We start from the raw sequence: 20066 nt of genomic DNA on the forward strand, positions 1-20066 counted from the left end.
ATCTTCTTCTTTCAGGACCTGCCAAATGACCTTTGATGACGTAATCGCGCTCTATCTTCATTTAGCAGGACCTGCATGACGTCACCTCACTCACCACGTGACGAGTGCGATTACGTCATCAAAGGTCATTTGGCAGGTCCTGAAAGGAGAAGAAAGAAGATGATGCCGGCTGAGCGAACAGGATGAAGTGAGTACATTTTTTATTTTTTTAACCCCTAAAGCCACATTTTAGTAGGCATTCTGTATTAAGAATGCTATTATTTTCCCTTTATAACAATGTTATAAGGGAAAATAATGCAGTAAATTGACTTTTATCAATTTACTTACATCATCGACTAGCAACCATGCGTGAAAATCGCACCGCATCTGCACTTGCTTGCGAATGCTATGAGATTTTCACGCAGACCCATTCATTTATATGGGGCCTGCGTTGTATGAAAATTATAGAACATGGTGCGATTTTCACACAATGTGAAAATCACCGCTCATCTGAACAGCCCCATTGAAGTGAATGGGTCCGGATTCAGTGCGGGTGCAATGCGTTCACCTCACGCGTTGCACCCACATGGAATTCTCACCCGTGTGAAAGAGGCCTAAATCAGTTCTGTCTTGCCTCTACTTTCTAGGTCTCTATCAATATGCTGCTAAGTTTAATCAACCGTAAAGACGGCAAGGATAATACAGAAGGTGGTAATGAGTTGGCTCCAACGAAGAAGAAGAAGAAAGAGGGTGGTCTGATGCTTCGACCCATCATCTGTATTTGCAATGACCAGTTAGTATTCTCTAAAATAACTACTCTACAGCTGGCCATATTGCATTAAGCTTTAAAGGGGTTATCCAGGACTTAAAGGGTTTCTGTCGGCAGAAAATGTGATGTAATGTGCTAATGTCAGCTGAACATAACTATATTAATGCCATCTCACTGCCTGCCGCCATTATTTAGAAAAAATAACTTTTATAATATGCAAATGAGCCTCTAGAAGCGGGGGCGGTCAGGGTCATTGCTCCTAGAGGCTCCATTCTCCCACCTCTGGCCACGTCCTGTTACACTTGATTGACAGGGGCAGGCATCGTTCATGTCCTCCTGCTTGGCCCTGGGTTCGGATGAAATCTTAAGCCTTTAATTACAGCAATCGGCATAATTGCCGGTCACGGTAATGAGCCGCAGGTCTCTGCTGTTTGAGACACATCGCTCCGGCGCCATACATGTACGGCGCTGGTAGCGAAAGGGTTAAAAGAAGTTACACAGTATCAAGATTGATCCCCCACAGATCGGATATTGATGACCTATGTCTGGCATCCCCACTGATTAGCTTTTTCAGGCAGCTCCTGAAACTGGCAACACCAGAAACTGTACAATGTACAGAGCTGGAAGCAGACAACTAGTGGCCGTGTCGGGTTACTGCAGGTCTTCTGCCATTCAAGAGAATGGAAGCGGAGCTACAGAGCACCAGCGCAGGAAACAAAAGTGTATGGAGCCTGCTGCTTCCACTCTGTGCACTGTACAGTTTCCAGTTACACAACTAATTGGTGGAGATGCCAGATGTCGGACCCCACTGATCGCATAATCATGACCAATCTGGAGCATAAGTCATCCATTGATGTTGTCTGGACAACACCTTTAAATGGGACTGAGCCACAGAAAGGCCTTGTGACCGATGGATGTGACATCACAGGTCAAGAAAGATGGTAGCAGCACTCTCCTGAATGTTTCAGTCGATTCCAAGAGCCGATCACCGCGGGTGCCGGTAGCTTGACCCTACCAATTGGTTATTGATAAACTATCCTGAGGATAGGTCATCGATGTTTAGGTTCTGGACAATCTCTTTAATGTGGAATAATTTCTTCTATACTCTTCCAAAGGCCAAATTCGCCTTCAGTTCTACAGGAAGAAAAAAACCTCTGTATACCTCCTTATGAAATTGCCACCGCTTACCGTCTTAGATGTCTGTGTGTGTTAGGGCATCTTGCATACCACAAGGTTTCTTAACTTCCCTCTAAGGCCTCATGCACACGACAGTTGTTGTGGTCCACATCGGAGCCGCAGTTTTTGCAGCTCGGGTGCGGACCTATTCACTTCAATGGGGCAGCAAAAGATGCGGACAGCACTCCGTGTACTGTCCGCATCCGTTGCACCGTTCCGTGGCCCCGCAAAAAAAAATATAGCATGTCCTATTCTTGTCTGTTTTGCGGACAAGAATAGGCATTTCTACAATGGGCCGCCAGTTCCATTCCGCAAATTGCGGAAAACACACGGACGGCTTCCGTTTTTTGCGGACCGCAAAAAACGGCACGGTCATGTGCATGAGGCCTAAACCTTCTTTCACCCCTCCTCTCCTGTGCAGGTATGTACCATCTCTGCGGCAGCTCAGACAGCAAGCGTTCATGTTGAATTTCCCTCAGACGATGCCCTCCAGGCTGGTACAAAGGTTGTATGAGGTTAGTGAAACTGAAATAAATTTGCTTGACTTGCACAAAATCCATGCTCTCCTGTGCTCCGTGCCTACTCCTTGGTAATATCCTACGGATGAGATACTGTTTGTCACTTTTCTTGATATTTACAAACAATTTGATCATGTCCTTTTACATGTGGTGTTATCTATGTACTAGGAGACAGAACTTCTTGGTTCCTGTATCCAGTATAAGATCTAGCACTTCAGCAGCTCTGGCTCTTGTACGGGGCGGCCTATGCTACTGTTCAGAGGCAAAATCTCATATGCAAATAGTTTAGAAAAAATATTTTTGTGTTCACTCCTGTACTGTCATTTCCCCATATAACTGGTGGCACACTTTAATCTTGGATGCTCTGAATTTTTTATTTTTTTATTTTTTTTTGCAACACTCTGCCCACTTTTCTCTGACATGTCCCTCAAGCAATTGCCTTCTACCACAGAAAGTTAACTTTAGTTTAATATAACTTCTAATTTTTGTTTCCAGGGGGAAAAAAAAAAATATATATATATATACACAGATATATACACCGTGTGTGTATGTATATATGTGTATATATGTATGTATGTATGTATGTATGTATGTATGTGTGTGTATATATAATATAATGTATGTATTATTTGCGCTGTTCACACATTCACCTGTTCACCCAGTCTTAGTGCATTTAGTAGTGTGCTGCAACTTTTTTCTCCAGAATTGTTATTACATGGGGAATGCATGAAGCTATTAAAACAGACATGTCAGGGGCAGTGAAAGGTCCTCTTAAAACTGTATCTATAAACATAACAATCTATGGTGGATCTGTTTCTGACGACAAGGCTTGGTTTTGCAGATCACTTTTAAACAGGGCATGAAAGCTGACACTGGGGCACTGATGGCATTGTGTGAGAAGACCGATAATGATATTAGATCCTGTATTAATACACTGCAGGTACGGATGTGACCAGATGCTGTCCTCCCACTAATCAATGAATATACTTTTTAATTGTACTGTTAGTTTAGGTTTGATTTTCCTTGTTCGTGTGTTTCACAACTATCCTTCCCAAGATTGTGCTCATTAGTGCTAATAGCAGAGTGTATTACTGTATTAGCCTCTGAACAATTTCACTAGAGGTCAGGGCATAATTTGAGGAGTTTTCTACACTTTTATAGCATGGTTCTGTACTCCTCATTCACTCCTAGGTGAACTAGGAGTATGTGACTGCACGAATAGGGAGCCCTGCTCTCCTGGGATTCTGGTGGTCAGATGCCCACAGCCACACATAATGTAAGAATCCTTATAGAAAACGCAGTATTTCCTGCCATATTTAGGTATTCTCCACTAGAAGTTGAGTGCCTCTGTACAGTGATGGTCAGTTCGCAGTGTTCGCCAGCGAACACATGCGGGCTGCCATCTTTAGTAAGGTAGACTCGCCCGTCTGGCGATGCACAGGTAAGCCCTTACCTGTGCCGGGAGCCGGTCTGAAATCAAATGCAGTCACCCGGAGCAGGCAGTTCCGAGAACAGCTGCCGGGGGTCTTCATCGGGCTGTTCTCTGAACTGCCTGCTCCCGGTGACTGCATTTGATTTCATACCGGCTCCCGACACAGGTAAGGGCTTACCTGTGCATCGCCGGACGGGTGAGTCTACCTTACTTAAGATGGCAGCCCGCATGTGTTCTCTGGCAAACAATGTGAACTGACCATCACTGCCTCTGTACAAGCTTCTGGCATATAACACAATGTTTCTATTTTCAGTTCTTACATGGCAAAGGGAGGAAAGAACTGAACCTGCGCACAGTCCAGACAATGAAGATTGGGCTAAAGGATCAAAATAAGGGCTTGTTCTCTGTGTGGCAGGAAATCTTCCAGCTCCCTAAAGTTCAGAGGTATGAGCTTGTAATGATAAAACACACAAAGGCCTATTAAAGGGGTATTCCTACACTGTAAATTGATGGCACGTCACTTAGATATGTCTTCACTATATGATCAGTGGGGATCAGACCCCTCACGGCTCCCCGGCCACCTGCCATTGACAGAAATGGGGCTGCCCTGCAGAAACCTGCACAGCTAGGTGGCCTGGAACAGTGCTAAATCAGCCTGTTAATTTTTTGTTTAAAGAGGACCTTTCACCAGAATTAAACTTCTAAAGTAACTATACAGGCATGTAGAGCGGCTCCCAGGGACCCCCCTGCACTTACTGTTATACCTGGGCGCCGCTCCGTTCTCCCGTAATTGCCTCCGGTATCTTTACAGTTAGGCTCCACCCAGGGGAACCTGCCGGCACCTCCTTCTCCCATGCTGCAGCGCTGGCCAATCACAGCGCTCAGCTCATAGCCTGAGAGAGAGCTGAGTGCTGTGATTGGCCAGCGCGGCAGCATGGGAGAAGAAGCCGCCGGCAGGTTCCCCTGGGTGGAGCCTAACTGTAAAGATACCGGAGGCAATTACGGGAGAACGGAGCGGCGCCCAGGTATAACAGTAAGTGCAGTGGGGTCCCTGGGCGCCGCTCTACATGCCTGTATAGTTACTTTAGAAGTTTAATTCTGGTGAAAGGTCCTCTTTAAGGGGGGAGGCTCAAAGATCAGACCCCAATCTATCAAAAAATGATGGTTTATCCTAGTGATTTGCCATCCCTTTACCAGAGGGGCATACACCCTTAACGGTTATTATTTACAGGTTGACAATTGTTTTATTGTTTTCCTTCTGTCTCCAGAAAGCGCATTGGTCAAGATGTTACTACCCCAGATCTTCAGCTGCTTCTTACAAACAATGATCCCCTCAATCTGTTGGGCAGAACTCCATTAAGTGTTTTGGCCCAAAGATTCCACCATATATTGCACCTGACTATGGCTACAGGGGAGTACGAGAAACTGACATTGGTGAGTACCGCATAGTTTGAGTGTACGCCGCTGTTTCCATATCCACTGTAGACTTTATTGAGGAGAGACACTACAGCCTAAAACTCGCGTTCCTCTCCACAGGGATTATATGATAACTTTTTGAACATGAAGGTGAAGGAGTCCAGTTTCGGCACAGTGGTCTCCGCTCTGGATTGGTTGGGGTTCACAGACATTGTAAACACAACGATAATGCACGGACAGAACTTCCAGCTCATGAGATACTTGCCTTTCTTGCCGGTCGCCTTTCACCTCTTTTTTGCTGCTTCAAATATCCCTCGAATTGCTTATCCTAACAGTCACTACGAGGTATGTCTGGGAGTTTAATTTAATGGTTTCTCCAACTAATCAGACCTGCAGTAAGTACTGCACTCCTTAGTAGATAACCATAATAAAGCCTGCCATACACGGTCAATAGCTGCCTGTCGAATGATCATTTGGCCAACAGCTAACACTCCCGACTCCCCCTTACACATGCACTTTCGGTTTGGCCAAAAGTGTATATTTGATGGAGAAAGCCACTGACAGACTCCTGGCAGCTGCTTATCTCCCGGGAGAGAAAATATATTGCTGTCCGGTTCAGCAGGTTCATCTGACCGTACACTTGTGTGAATGGGGGCCTTAAATATAGGTTTGTCAACAGCATTTTTACTAATAAAAAAAAAAAGTGCAGGTTCACCTTTTGTATATAGATACGGTATTTTGTTGGATGCGTTACTCTCATTGACCTGCAGATGGTGCTGAATTACAACCAATCTGTGAACATACAGTGGCACTTTTTATTTCCATCTCTGGCTTTTATTGCTGAGATGGGAATAACCTGAGTAAGCACCGGCCAGTGGTGGCCCGAGTTATGAAGATGTCAAAGCAGCTCTGTTTCAGCAAATGGCGTTTAGGCCTCATGCACACGACTGTTGTGTGCATCCGTGGCCGTTGTGCCGTTTTCTGTTTTTTTTCTCGGACCCATTGATTTTCAATGGGTCAGTGTAAAAATCGGAAAATGCACCGTTTTGCAGCCGAGACCGTGATCCGTGTATCCTGTCCGTCAAAAAAATAGGACCTGTCCTATTTTTTTGACGGACAACGGTTCACGGACCCATTCAAGTCAATGGGTCCGTGAAAGAACACGGATGCACACAAGATTGGCATCCGTGTCCGTGATCCATGGCCGTAGGTTACTTTCATACAGAAGGATCCGAAGATCGGTCTGCATAAAAGCTTTTTCAGAGCTGAGTTTTCACTTTGTGAAAACTCAGATCCGACAGTATATTCTAACACAGAGGCATTCCCATAGTGATGGGGACGCTTCTAGTTAGAATTGTGTACATGACTGCCCCCCTGCTGCCTGGCAGCACCCGATCTCTTACAGGGGGCTGTGATCTGTACTTTTAACCCCTCAGGTGCTGCACCTGAAGGGGTTAATTGTGCGTATCATAGCCCCCTGTAAGAGATCCGGGGCTGCCAGGCAGCAGGGGGCAGACCCCCCTCCCTCCCCAGTTTAAATTTCATTGGTGGCCAGTGCGGCCCCCCCCCCCTCCCTCTATTGTAATAATAACATTGGTGGCAGTGTGCGGCCTTCCCCGCCCCCCTCCCTCCCTCTATTGCATTAATAACATTAGTGGCAGTGTGCGGCCTCCCCCGCCCCCACCCCCCTCCCTCCCTTCCTCTATTGCATTAATAACCTTGGTGGCAGTGTGCGGCCTCCCCCACCCCCCTCCCTCCCTTCCTCTATTGCATTAATAACCTTGGTGGCAGTGTGCGGCCTCCCCCGGCCCCCCCTCCCTCCCTCTGCCACCAATGTTATTAATGCAATAGAGGGAGGGAGGGGGGGCCGCACTGGCCACCAATTGGGAGGGAGGGGGGTCTGCCCCCTGCTGCCTGGCAGCCCCGGATCTCTTACAGGGGGCTATGATACGCACAATTAACCCCTTCAGGTGCAGCACCTGAGGGGTTAATTGTACGGATCACAGCCCCCTGTAAGAGATCGGGTGCTGCCAGGCAGCAGGGGGCAGTCATGTACACAGTTTGTAGTATATTCTAACTAGAAGCGTCCCCATCACCATGGGAACGCCTCTGAGTTAGAATATACTGTCGGATATGAGTTTTCACGATGTTACTCATATCCGACAGTATATTCTAACATAGAGGCGTTCCCATGGTGATGGGGACGCTTCAAGTTAAAATATACCATCGGATTGGAGAAAACTCTGATCCGATGGTATAAAAGAGACTCCAGACTTTACATTGAAAGTCAATGGGGACGGATCCGTTTGCAATTGCACCATATTGTGTCAACGTCAAACGGATCCGTCCCCATTGACTTGCATTGTAATTCAGGACGGATCCGTTTGGCTCCGCACGGCCAGGCGGACACCAAAATGACTTTTTTTTTCATGTCCGTGGATCCTCCGAAAATCAAGGAAGACCCACAGACGAAAACGGTCACGGACCTACGGACCCCGTTTTTGCGGACCGTAAAAAAAAACGGTCGTGTGCATGAGGCCTTATCATGTAGAGAAAGTTAATACAAACCACTTTCTAATGTATTGTGATTGTCCGTATTGCCTCCTTCCATTCATTTTTCCATTACATTATACACTTCTTGTTTCTATAGTTACGACCACCCTGCAATCCAGCAGCGGTGGCCGTGCATGCACACTATAGGAAAAAGCGGTTATACGCACCACTCCCATGGTCCCAGCCACCGTTGCTTTTTCCTGTAGTGTACAAGCACGACCACTGCTTGTGGGATTGCAAAGCAATTGGAAAAATTAATCAAGCCAGCAAAGGAGGCAATATGGATAATAACAATACATTAGTAATTGCCTTGTATTAACTTTCTCTGGCATTTATCATGTAATCGCTGAAGCGAGACAACCCCTTTAATTCCTATAGCAGTGAATGGAAGCCACACAAATGGCATAGCCTAGCGAGTTGTTTCCATAACTTCCGAGTCGTTCAATAGGACATGGTTCCTGTTTTAGAGGCCTAAAAGGGTGCAGATTTCAAGTTGGCCAGAAAAGATTTGCCGTCCGGGGTGGCTGTGATTTCTGGTGTCACCGAACATTACATGGCCAGCCATTAATTTCAGTATGTGAAAGTAATGCTTCAATAGAACTGAAGTCACAGCCATTTGTTAATGCACCTAATTTTGCTGCAGTGATCCCAAATAAAGGGCACCATATCCTCTTTGCTTCCATAATTACACAGCCTCAGGTATAAAGTTGTGCGCACTGCTGACATTGTGTTTAACAGAGAGGTTCTCTGCTGCTTGTTAGAAGGGTTTCTTGTCAATAAGCAGAATGTAAAGTGCCCCCCTGCTGGGGAATATATGGGGAAAGTTGGCAGTAAGTGTTTAATTTCCTTGCAGCGCCACCACAGGGGAAAAGAAGCATTACACAATCTCCATTCACGTCAATTGATTCTGTGTGATGCAGGACTGGAGTGAGAATCGCTCTTTGTAACCGCTGATCACGAGATGAGGATCCTGAACAGAGGACGCCCTAAATCAACACTGAATTCCCTAATAGGGCAGAGTTTTCAGAAGTTTTAGGTAGCAGATTGGCCTTTTCAAGTGTTTGATATCAAATCACCCTTTTTTTTTTTTTTCTACATACAGGCTCAATCCAGACTTAACCAAATGCAGAATCTTCTGAGCGCCATGGTTTCCGAAATCTCCCCTTCCATCCGTTCACGTGTTGGACCTCAGTCCTTGGTTTTGGATGCTCTATGTCTTCTGCTTGATGTCATCTCTCCAAAGCTGCGGCCAGTAAGTACAGAGTTGTTCACATCTCGCAGCGGAGGAAGCACTCCGTCTCCAAGTCAGTTTTGGTTTTGTTTAGTTGCATTAGGTTTTTAGCCCAAATTCCACACTGAAGATGGCGCGATGTTGTGTGAATGGACTGTTCCAAATCCTGTTCATGTGCTCGTGATATATTATAGGACTCACTGTAGATTTTTCATACCATGCACTGATGCAAGTTTCACGTTTTGTAGAAATTCCCAAAAAAAAAAAACATATTCTATCAGGTACATTTTTTCTGCAGATTTCTGTACAGTATAAACATAGGGGCACATTTATTAAGATCAGTGTTTTAGACACCAGTCTTACTAAAGCCCTATAGCTGGCAGAGGATCTGCCGGCCTCGCCATAACTTTGGCGCATCCAGCACCAGTTTTAAATGTAAGATGGCTTCCGAGCTAAAAGATTAAAAAATAGTTTCTCAGCCTAGTCAGGTGAACACAGGCCTGTCCATGAGGTAGAGCTGCATCTGCCACTAGGAGGTGAACACTGAGCAAACAGTGTGAGCCCTTCCCACCAGCTGAACCCTTCCCACAGGGAGTAAAGGCTGTATTAGACAATAATTTTGAAACCTGCCAAAAGATTCCGATAGCCCGATGAACGAGCGCAGGCTTCCGCCTAGCAGTGTGAAAATATAAACAAACAAGCAAGCAAGCCCTTTCCCCACGTGTTCCAGCGCAGGGCAAGGGAGAGCATTGGAGCATGAAATGCTCTGATGCTCATGTCACAGGTGCCGGAGGGGTGAAAATGGGGATATGTCCGGTTTGAGCTCTGAACCCGGATAACCCTTTTTAAGGATCAGGTTTTGTCCCTACCATTTTATTTCAGCATAATCTGTCATCAATTTCTGCAGTTCTGACTTTCCTGCAGGGGGTTGCACATTCTGTACCCCCTTACTACCACGCCTTGTTCCCGTGGGATCTTAATTTGTGGCTTGTGATTCTTCAGTCCTCACCATTTGAACCATTGCAGCAAATATGTCTCCGTTCTCTCTCCTACAAAGATGACTTTTTGGTGGCCATCGTCTCCATTCCTAGGGTTTCGGAACGCCAGGCTCTTTCCTGTCGCTCCCCATTTCTTGTGCCCCATAAGGTTCTCATCTGCCCGATGCCATCCTTACAAAAGGTGGAGTCTTCTTAAAGGGAACCTGTCACCGGGAGTTTGTGTATAGAGCTAAGGACATGGGTTGCTAGATGGCCGCTAGCACATCCGCAATATCCAGTCTCCATAGCTCTGTGTGCTTTTATTGTGTAAAAAACCCCGATTTGATATATATGCAAATTAACCTGAGATGAGTCCTGTAACGTGAGAGCAGTCAGAGACAGGATTCATCTCAGGTTAATTTGCATATGTATCAAATCGTTTTTTTTACACAATAAAAGCACACAGAGCTATGGGGACTGGGTATTGCGGATGTGCTTGCAGCCATCTAGCAACCCATGTCCTCAGCTCTATACACAAAATCCCGGTGACAGGTTCCCTTTAACAAAGATATTGTTCTGCCTGCATTTCTTTTCCATCTCCATCTCATCCCCAAGAGCACTGTCTACACACTTTGGATATCTGGTTTGGGCTGTTTGCGTTTATCTGTGTTTATGATTCCAGATGGTCCCAGAATAAGACTGGCCGTGTCAAAAGCCACCATTTCTGGATGGGTTCCCTTGGTAATTGTGGAAGCGTAACGCACCAAAAACCATGAACCTTCATTCTACTTTCACGCAGTCAGTGTTGTATCAATGATTTCTATCAGTGATTGCGAGCCAAAACCAGTATTGGAGGCTACACAGAGATAAGGTATAATGGGAATATTTGCACCTCTTATGTGTTTTCAACCCGCACCTGGTTTTGGGTCACAAGCACTGATGGAAATCACAGATCAAACACTGACTGTGTGAATGCAGCATTACTGCCCATTCTTCTTGGGCGGTAAGGGCCTCCAGGGCTGTGTGTCACCAGGCTTTGGCCCTCCAAGTATCCAGGTCGCTTCTTTCTCCAGGTCTTACAGGGTGCACACCTTTGCTTCTGCAGACACATCACTTGGAGGCAGTTTGCTGACCGCTCCATCTTCTGGGTTTTCTTGCCCTCCCTTAGGACGGCTTTAGAACATCCCATGGTCTTGCCTGTGTCCCCGACGATGCAGATGCACTCGCTGTCAAATCTTTTTCTCTTCCGTTCATGGACACAGCTCTCTTCCATGATATTGTTGTTTTTTGCCTCCATTTCAGGACTTGTTCAGGTTCTGCTTTCTTGCATAGATGTTTTTTTCTGCTTCTCCTACTGCTCTTCTACTGTCTTAGCTTAGTCCCTGTAGGACCGGTATAGCTTGTGCAAGGAGCTCTCACTTTTTGCTTAGTGTCTGCCTCCTAGTGGCAACAGCTATACCCCCATGAATGGAAGAGAAAAAAATATATTAGGGGTTGGAGTTTCACGGCCAAGCTGTTTGCAGGCAGCACACTGAGCTCTGCTGCAGGCCAGCCCTAATCGGGCGAATTATAAGCTTTTAAATCCCCTAAACATGGGCAAATCCTCAAGGGACAGATCTAAAGACCCCCTGAGACCCTCCAAATCAAGCGCTTCTCAAGAGGAAATAGAGCGCTTCATAAAGAGAACACCAGAAACTCCGGGGCATGAATTAAGCAAGATGGCGACGGCAAGACATAGAAGCCTCAAACTGAAGATTCGGAGGCTTAAGGGGGAAGTGAAGTGGAAGAGGCAACAGCAGAAGGAGATGACCAGAAGATATCAAAAGCTTTTCTTAAGGAGCTGATGACAGTCTCTGGAACCACTGGTACGTGAACTTAAAGATATCAAACAGGACCTAAGGCACATGCATTCTAGATTGGAAACAATAGAGACTGCGCAAACATCCTTAGTAGACTTCAACAATGAAGTCTCTCATAATCTAGATAACTGCCAAGCTCACGTTAATCACTTGTACTCTCTGATAGAGGATCAAGAAAACCGTGGACGGAGGAACAACCTCAGGCTGAAAGGCATACCAGAATTTGTGTCGCCTGACATGCTGGCAACTAGTGTTGAGCACGAATATTCGAAAAGCTAATTTTTATCTTGAACATCGCCACTTCGAGAATTAGCGAATATTTTGAATATAGTGCTATATATTCGTTATATCGAATATTCGTAATTTTTTCAATCTGAACACATGATTCTTCCTTTTTGCTTGTGGGCTTCAGATGGAAAAAAAATGCCGAAATATTCTAAAAACGAATATATAGCACTATATTCTATAGTGCTATATATATTCGTTTTTAACACACGCCTGTTGTGAAGCGTAATATTCGCATATTACGCGGTCATTACCTTGCCGATTTTCGCATAGAAAAAAAAAGAATGTAGAATATGACGAATATTCGCTGAATATTCTACAAAATATTTGCGAAATATCACGAATTTGAATATGACCCCTGCCGCAAATTTGCTCAGCCGAAAAACTGGCAACCTTGAACTGGAGCGTGCCCACAGAGCACTACGTCCCTCACCAAAGCAAAGCGAAGCTCCAAGAGATGTCATCTGTAAGCTGGTTCATTTCCAGACAAAAGAAAAAATCCTCGCGGCCTCCAGAACTACTGCCCCCATCACCTACGAGGGATCGACAGTCACCATCTACCAAGATCTGTCCTCCATGACGCTGCGTAAGAGGAATCATTTAGGATCGCTGCTGGGGCTTTACCCCTTTGGGTTGCTTATTAATGCTCCAGGCCGTAAGCTAGTGGTTCAGGCAGTGGCCGATCTCTAGAGGGTATACGAAACCCTTGTAATAGACGCTCTAGACATCGTGGACTGGAACTTTGCTCAAAATATAGCTCCATTGCGACCTTTCCAGTGATTTCTCCCTGGACCCCAGTTTCATCTGGTAAAATGCAAAGATCTAAAGCCGTAAACTGCCAGATGACATTGAGAAGACCACAAACTACTCAAGATAGACCATTAGATGACATCTGAGAAGGACATCAGCCTACATGCAAAATTGCCCATAGGGAGATGATACAGCTACCATTTTCCAGCTAGCCCGATCAGGTAGCTACAGGCCGTGTGGATGGAAAGTTCCTCCCTTCACGACATTATTCTACTTAGAAGTTCTCTTCTAATGAGAAACATGTTCTTAAGGGTTCTTTCACACTTGCGGCAGAACGGATCCGACAGGCTGTTCACCATGTCGGATCCGTCCTGCGGCTATTTCGCCGTGCCGCCGCTCCGTCCCCATTGGCTATGCTGGAATTGACAGCATAAGCCTGTCCCTAGCCAATGACACCTGCATTATAATCCGTGGTATCACAGCACCTCACCTGGCTCTGCTTCAAAAGGCGCTAGCATAGCTATACACAAGTCGCTCCTCTTTGCCCTGCGTTCATCCCAAGTCGATTTGGATGGGAGATACTCCTTTGAGAAAAACATAATAGGCTCACAACTGATCACCTTGGCAAGTATTGGTTCAGTTTAGAGATTTTGCTGAGGGTTCCATATTCTTGGGTGGAGATTTGAATGTGGCACTGGGACCCGTCTTTGGATTCATCCGGCCCCTCCACATCCATCACTAAGGTGGCTCTGGATAGGCTGCGGGCATCCCTGGCGGACTCTACGCTGGTAGATGCCTGGAGATTGATGCACCCTGGGGAACGGGATTACTCCTTTTTTCTCTCACCTCCATCAATCTTACCATCGACTAGATTACCTGTTTGTCCCTCCTCAACAACTACACCTCTGACTAAAAAATGGATAAAGGCAATATGTTATCAGACCATGCACTGGTTTTGCTGAGCTATAATCTACAGGGTACTCCTAAACCTACTTACAAGTGGAAATTACATTGCACCCTTTTAGGAGCAGAGAAAAATGTGAAACGAATAGAAGAATGACTTCCCAGGAATACCAAGAGGTTTATTATGGGAGGCCCACAAACCAGTTATTAGGGGGTCATAGCACTAGGGGCACACATTAATAAATTGGTCGACAAACCTGTTTAAATCTACAAAGAAAATGTACGCAATTAGAAAGATCCCACAAACCTTAGATGTACTTGAAAAATTAACCCAGGCACGTACTGAACTGAAAAATCTACTGAACGCTCAAACAGCTAAATTGTTTCTCTCCACCCAATTTAAATGTTACACCCATGGAAATAAAGCTTTCAAATTATTAATGGCGCAGATCAAGAAGAGGAAAGCCAACTCATACATGGCAGCAATTCAAAACAATACGGCGTAGCTTCAGCATACTACGGAGCGTATTGCCCAACAGTTCAGCGAGTACTATAGAGGTCTGTACAATCTAAGTCCTCTCAATCAGAATTAGTCAGGTAGAGACACTACTGACACCTGGCTCTCCTCTCTCTCTTTCCCCTCTCACAGATATACAAGCTGTGCTTTTACCTAAACCTTTCAACATGACTGAGCTAGAGAATCCCCAGTGTGCAAAATCCCCTGGCCCTGACGGGCTGCCAGTCCCCTTTTAGACATTTCGGTCTATACTATTACCCCGTCGGCTGGAAGTATGTAATACGGCCCTGATGGGCTCACCACTCCCACCCCAAATGCTATCAGCTCATATAACTATAATACCAAAGGATGGAAAAGACCCGACGCAATGTGCGAGTTATCGGCTCATCATTGTTGAAAAACTTTTTGCCAAGCTTCTTGCCAACAGATTGAAACCTTTCCTTCCATCCATAATTTCCCCCCGAACAAGTAGGGTTCATCTCAGGAAGGGAAGGTAAAATGAATACCACTCGTCTTCTTCACTTAACCCAATTTGTAAAAAAAAATATGCTACCCCCTTGGTCTTACTGAGCACTGATGCTGAGAAGGCCTTTGACCGGGTGGACTGGCTGTTTATGTCTAGAGCTCTTCACCGGTTTGGGATCCCACCATGCTTTATCAATGCCATTATGTCCATGTCCTCCTCCCCTACAGCCCAGGTTTGGGTAAATAGTACATTATCTCCCAGGCACGGCTGTCCTCTGTCCCCCTCCTGTTTGTCCTAGCGCTTGAGACAGGTCTGCAGGCCTTTAGACAGGAGGAGAAGATAGAGGGGAAACAATCATCATCCAAGGGCAGCCTTTGCCGACGATGTCCTTTTGTTCATTACTAACCCTGAAGAAGCGTTCCCAGCAGTTTGTCTATACTGGACTACTTTGGTAGTTATCAAACTTCAAAATTAACCCCAATAAATCCCAGGTTTTGAGCATCTCCCTCCCTACATCAATAGCCAATTAACTCCAACAATCAACCCCATTTTGTATGGGCAACCCACTCAATCAAGGTGCTAGGCATCCATATAACCCGGGAAATATCCAACCTATACAAGGCCAACTACCAAGTCCTCCCTAAACTGGTTGAGACTACCCTACAATCATGGGACATACTCTACGTTTTTTTGGTTCGGGTATGTAGAGCATTACTAAAATCTGTTCTACCTAAAGTACTATATGTGATGCAAGTACTACCCATCCCAGTCCCATTAATATCCTTTCAAAAACGAAGGAAGACTATCTCTTCCTTCCTTTGGAAAAAAATAAATACTTAGACCCAGACTGGCCCATAAATTTCTGACACAGCATGTAAAGGAGGGGGGGGGCTGTGTCTCCCAGATACTTCAAAACCTACTACAAAGCAATCCAAGGGACAAGATGTCTAGATTGGCTTAGGGCCTCTAATGAGAGGCTAGACATTCAGGCTGATAATGCCATGTGCCCAACGACCCTCAGCTCTCTGCTGCTCGGCAAAAAACCTATTGCACTCATTAATAGGAACGTCTATAATAACAAAAAACACACTAAGCCACTGGCATGCTCCAGCACGCCCATCTCTAACTGTATTCGATCCTCCCCCTGCTTCAGCCTTCCGAAATCTCGCGCCTGCGCCGTTCGTCGCGGCATTCGGAGGCATTCGGCGCAGGCGCAGTCAATGTCTGACCGCTCCCCGCTCAGACATTTCCACTGCGCCGCGTTATCGGCGCAGGCGCAGTGGAAATGTCTGAGCGGGGAGCGGTCAGACATTGACTGCGCCTGCGCCGAATGCCTACGAATGCCGCGACGAACGGTGCAGGCGCGAGATTTCGGAAGGCTGAAGCAGGGGGAGGATCGAATACAGTTAGAGATGGGCGTGCTGGAGCGAGGCGCTGGGCGGCAAACTGCAAGGTAGACGGAGCCTCTAGGTGCTGGAAAAACGCCTGCATAGCACCTAGAGGCTCATTTGCATAAAGATATAAGTGCTTTTTTTGAGCTATCGGCCGAACGGATTAATGTAATAATTAGCTTGTATGCTACATCAGACACTAGCGGATCGCTAGTGTCTGAACACCAAATATGTCATATGCAAGTGGTAGAAACCCTTTAAGCCTCTCGCCTCTACTATACCTGATGACCCGGAACACTCAATGTTCGAAAAAATAGCTGCGCTACAAAAAGAACCTAGTAAATGGATCTCGACTCTCTACTCCCTCAGATTCAGTTGAATGAATTTTGGTTTATTCCAAAATGGCAAAGAGATTTAGGGATCAAATTATCAGATGACGAGAAGATAAAACTTTTGTCACCAAAAATTTCTAGATGTGTCAAATTGCAGAAAAACTACTACAAGGTGCTCGCAAGATGGCACTACACGCCCTCCACAATCAATGCTCTTCCCTAATAGTGACCCAAGGTGTTGGAGGTGAGAGAGGCTCTTACTTCCACATCTGGTGGCAGTGCCCTGGGATCAGAGACTTCTGGACGCAGGTGTGTAGCCAGCTGTCTGTATATGCAAACTCCACCTCCCAGTTTCCCCCAAGATTTGCCTCTTAGGCCTCATGACGGAAATACAGGCCCCAGACGCAACTACATTTAATTCAAATGTTACTGGGTGCAGCTCGGATATTGGTGGCTGGTCAATAGAAACAGAGGGGGCCCCCACATTGGTTAAATAAAGGGGATCAGTTGTACCGTTTGAACGGCTGCCCACTGGGAACTCCATTCCCCAAACAAATTCGAGGCCACATGGAGCCCCTGGCTGAAATAGAGGCCTTGACCCAGATGTTCAAAACAGAGTATAACTAGCAGACGTACTCAAGTATACTCCACACCTCTCACGTTAATCTCCATAATCAATTTTTTTCTGACAGGACTAATTTCCACGCTGCATTCTCGTTGTAGGTGCGGGTCCCAGAGGTGGGATCCGCACCTATAAGACAATGGATATGCCCCCATTGTATGTGATGGAAAAATCCCTTTCAGGCCTAAAATAGGCAGGTTCTTAAAGGGGTTATGCCATGATTACAGTAAAAATGAAAACCGTGCATCATATGGTACATGACCTTATCTTACTAACAAAGTCGGAACCAGCCCTGCACCTCACATGGACCCAGAGAGCTCCTCATTCATTGCACTAATTGCTCTGCTAGATTAATATATAAAGCTGGCAGCTCAAGGGACGTGTCCTTTCTGCTGCAGGACTCTCCCTGTCACAGCTCAGGTGGCAGTGGAAGGATGAAACTGAGCATGTGCGGCCATCTCAGTGAGAAGGACAAAGAAATAGGAAAACAGCAGGTGGCGCCATACAGATGTATTTTATTGAATAATTCAGTGGCTGTAAAAAAAAAAAAAAACACAAAAAAAGTCATTACATGCAATTCTGAAAGTATTCATATCCAGGTGCTGGTTTAAGAACTGTAGAATATTTTTCGTGGGACAATCCCTTTTTAAATTTATCAAAAAATTATCATCCATGAGGATGGTAGATGTTTAAAAAGGGGCACTAATGGAGTATTGATTGGTGGCTGATGAGCGCAGATCCATTCAAGTGAGAGATGGTAAAATAAAGGTGTGACTACTCACTCTGTATCCCTTGCTTTGTGTAGACTACAACTCCCATCGGTCACATGCTACCATAAGCATAATGTTTTCTGAAGCACTGACAGCAGTGTAATGTCCTCGGAAATGCAGATTCATGCTGGATCTTGTGGGGTACCGCATTTTATCCATCTGCCCGAATATGGCATGTGGTGTAGTTTTGCCCCTTTAAGGTCCTGCGTTGCATGTTTTGCTCGGTTTATCTATCCTGATGGCTCAGGTCATCGTCTCCCCCTGGGTCTGAGGTTATTTTCTTTTTTCGTTCTTTTTATAGACCCGTAAGCCCCAGGCTCATATCCTTTTAATTCAATTGTGATTGAAGTGAACAAAAAGCAATTTCGTCTGTGTCTCCGGGTGAGCCAAGGGCCAAGGCAATTAGACGGAAACCTCATATTTGAGGCTTAAAGTAGCCGACCCTTTATTCTGCGTCCTGAGGATCGGCCGCACTCCTCGTCCGTTTTTGCTGTCCTATACCCGACGAACAAAACAATTTGTAGATGCACAAAAATAGGCCTTATATCCCTGTGAACTTTGTCATGTTTTATTTCATTTTCTTTTTATTTTTTTATTTTTATAGTATGTACTATATTTAACCCCTTCATGCAGAATGACTGACTTTGAGGTTGTTATACACGTTCCTTATCACTGAATGTGCGGGAACAATATCTGTATTACTGCAGTTGAGGTTGACTACTACACAAGCGATCCTGATGGTTTAACCCCTGAAGCTCCATGAACAGTGCTGAACGTGGTGGTTGTCAAAGGAGGGGCACTGTTTTTTGTCCTGACCTTGTCACTGTTCAACATGATTGTTGGGTCGGGGCTGACTTGGAGATCCTGTCAGCCCTATGATAGTACATTCTGACTTAAAGGGGTTCTGCACTTTGTTTAAACTGAGCTTCTGATTGGCGGGGGTCCGACACTCGGGACCCCCGCCGATCAGCTGTTTGAGAATTTTACCGCTGGCCCAGTGACGTCACAACTAGCATCAACTGGACGCGGCTAAGCTCCATTCAAGGGAACAGCGCTTAGCCGCGCCCAGGCCAGTGATACTAGTCGTGACGTCACTGGGCCTGCGGTAAACAGTGAGAAGGCCGCGGCGCTGCTGGAGCGCCGCTGCCTTCTCAAACAGCTGATCGGCGGGGGTCCTGGGTGTTGGACCGCCACCGGTCAGATGCTGCTGATCTATCCAGTTTAAACAAATTGCAGAACCCCTTTAAAAGTTCCTGCCCCTATCTGAGGCTGTGAGAGGCGTGCAGGCCAAATCTTTTGTGGCTTTCTCCATTTTCCACTATGGGATTATTGTTGTGAATGGAGAGAATGCCAGCACACACACTGCGTGCTCTTCATTCATGACCGGCACCCTTCTTGAGATGGGAGCGGGTCTCGTAGATGGAACGTACATCAGACATTTGACATATCCTCTCAGTATGCCGTAAATGTAGTTGTTTGTGGGTGTAATTTTGGGGGCAATCTTCTTGCCCAAACTGTTGTTAAAAGTATTTAGAGAGATGCTTTACTTGACTTCTGTGAGAAAGCATTGCGGACATGCCCAGTGACCTGTGAATAGGTCATTGTGCAGGGACGGAGTCGACCCTGGAAAAAACGAACTGTCAGGTGCTGCCCAGAAACGTAAAATCCCTTCATCAGGCTTTACAAGATCAGGTTGCTTTTACACTGGAAATAAACACTTAAAGAGGTTCTTCATGTAGTTTTTTAGGTTAGATAAATATCTTTACTTGCAGCCACCCTGCCAGTTTTCTTTTTCAAATATGGCTCCTATGCCCCGCTGTGCCCCCCTGCAGTTTTCGCGCTTAGTATGCTAATACTGGCTGTGACGCTCTCCGCTGTGATTGGATGGCGGCACATCCAGGGAGAAGGAGACGCCCATTGAGAAACCCTGGCATCTCCTCCTCCTCCCTGCACCTATGCTCAGTAGTAACATACTCAGCGGGAAAACTACAGGGGGCACCGCGGGGCCGCAGGAGCGATATGTGAAAAAAAACCCACAAAGGGTGGCAGCATCAGCTGGGGGTACTCCGCAAGTAAAGGTATTTATTTAAGCTAAAAAAAAAAAGACATTAAAGGTCCTC

At 45.9% G+C, this 20066-nt stretch overlaps 1 protein-coding gene across 1 annotated transcript in view; it reads left to right on the forward strand.

Annotated features, from left to right (window-relative positions):
• The window catches only part of CHTF18 (chromosome transmission fidelity factor 18), a 51168-nt gene that overhangs the window by 13527 nt on the left and 17575 nt on the right, over positions 1-20066 (forward strand). Inside the window, exons 11-17 of the mRNA XM_044303432.1 lie at positions 627-772; positions 2346-2439; positions 3284-3382; positions 4188-4318; positions 5143-5308; positions 5411-5635; positions 8946-9095. Of these exons, the coding sequence (XP_044159367.1) occupies positions 627-772; positions 2346-2439; positions 3284-3382; positions 4188-4318; positions 5143-5308; positions 5411-5635; positions 8946-9095 (1011 nt within the window). The remainder of the gene's footprint in view (positions 1-626; positions 773-2345; positions 2440-3283; positions 3383-4187; positions 4319-5142; positions 5309-5410; positions 5636-8945; positions 9096-20066) is intronic.

This window comes from Bufo gargarizans, chromosome 8 (assembly GCF_014858855.1).
Source record: "Bufo gargarizans isolate SCDJY-AF-19 chromosome 8, ASM1485885v1, whole genome shotgun sequence".
NCBI lineage: Eukaryota > Metazoa > Chordata > Amphibia > Anura > Bufonidae > Bufo > Bufo gargarizans.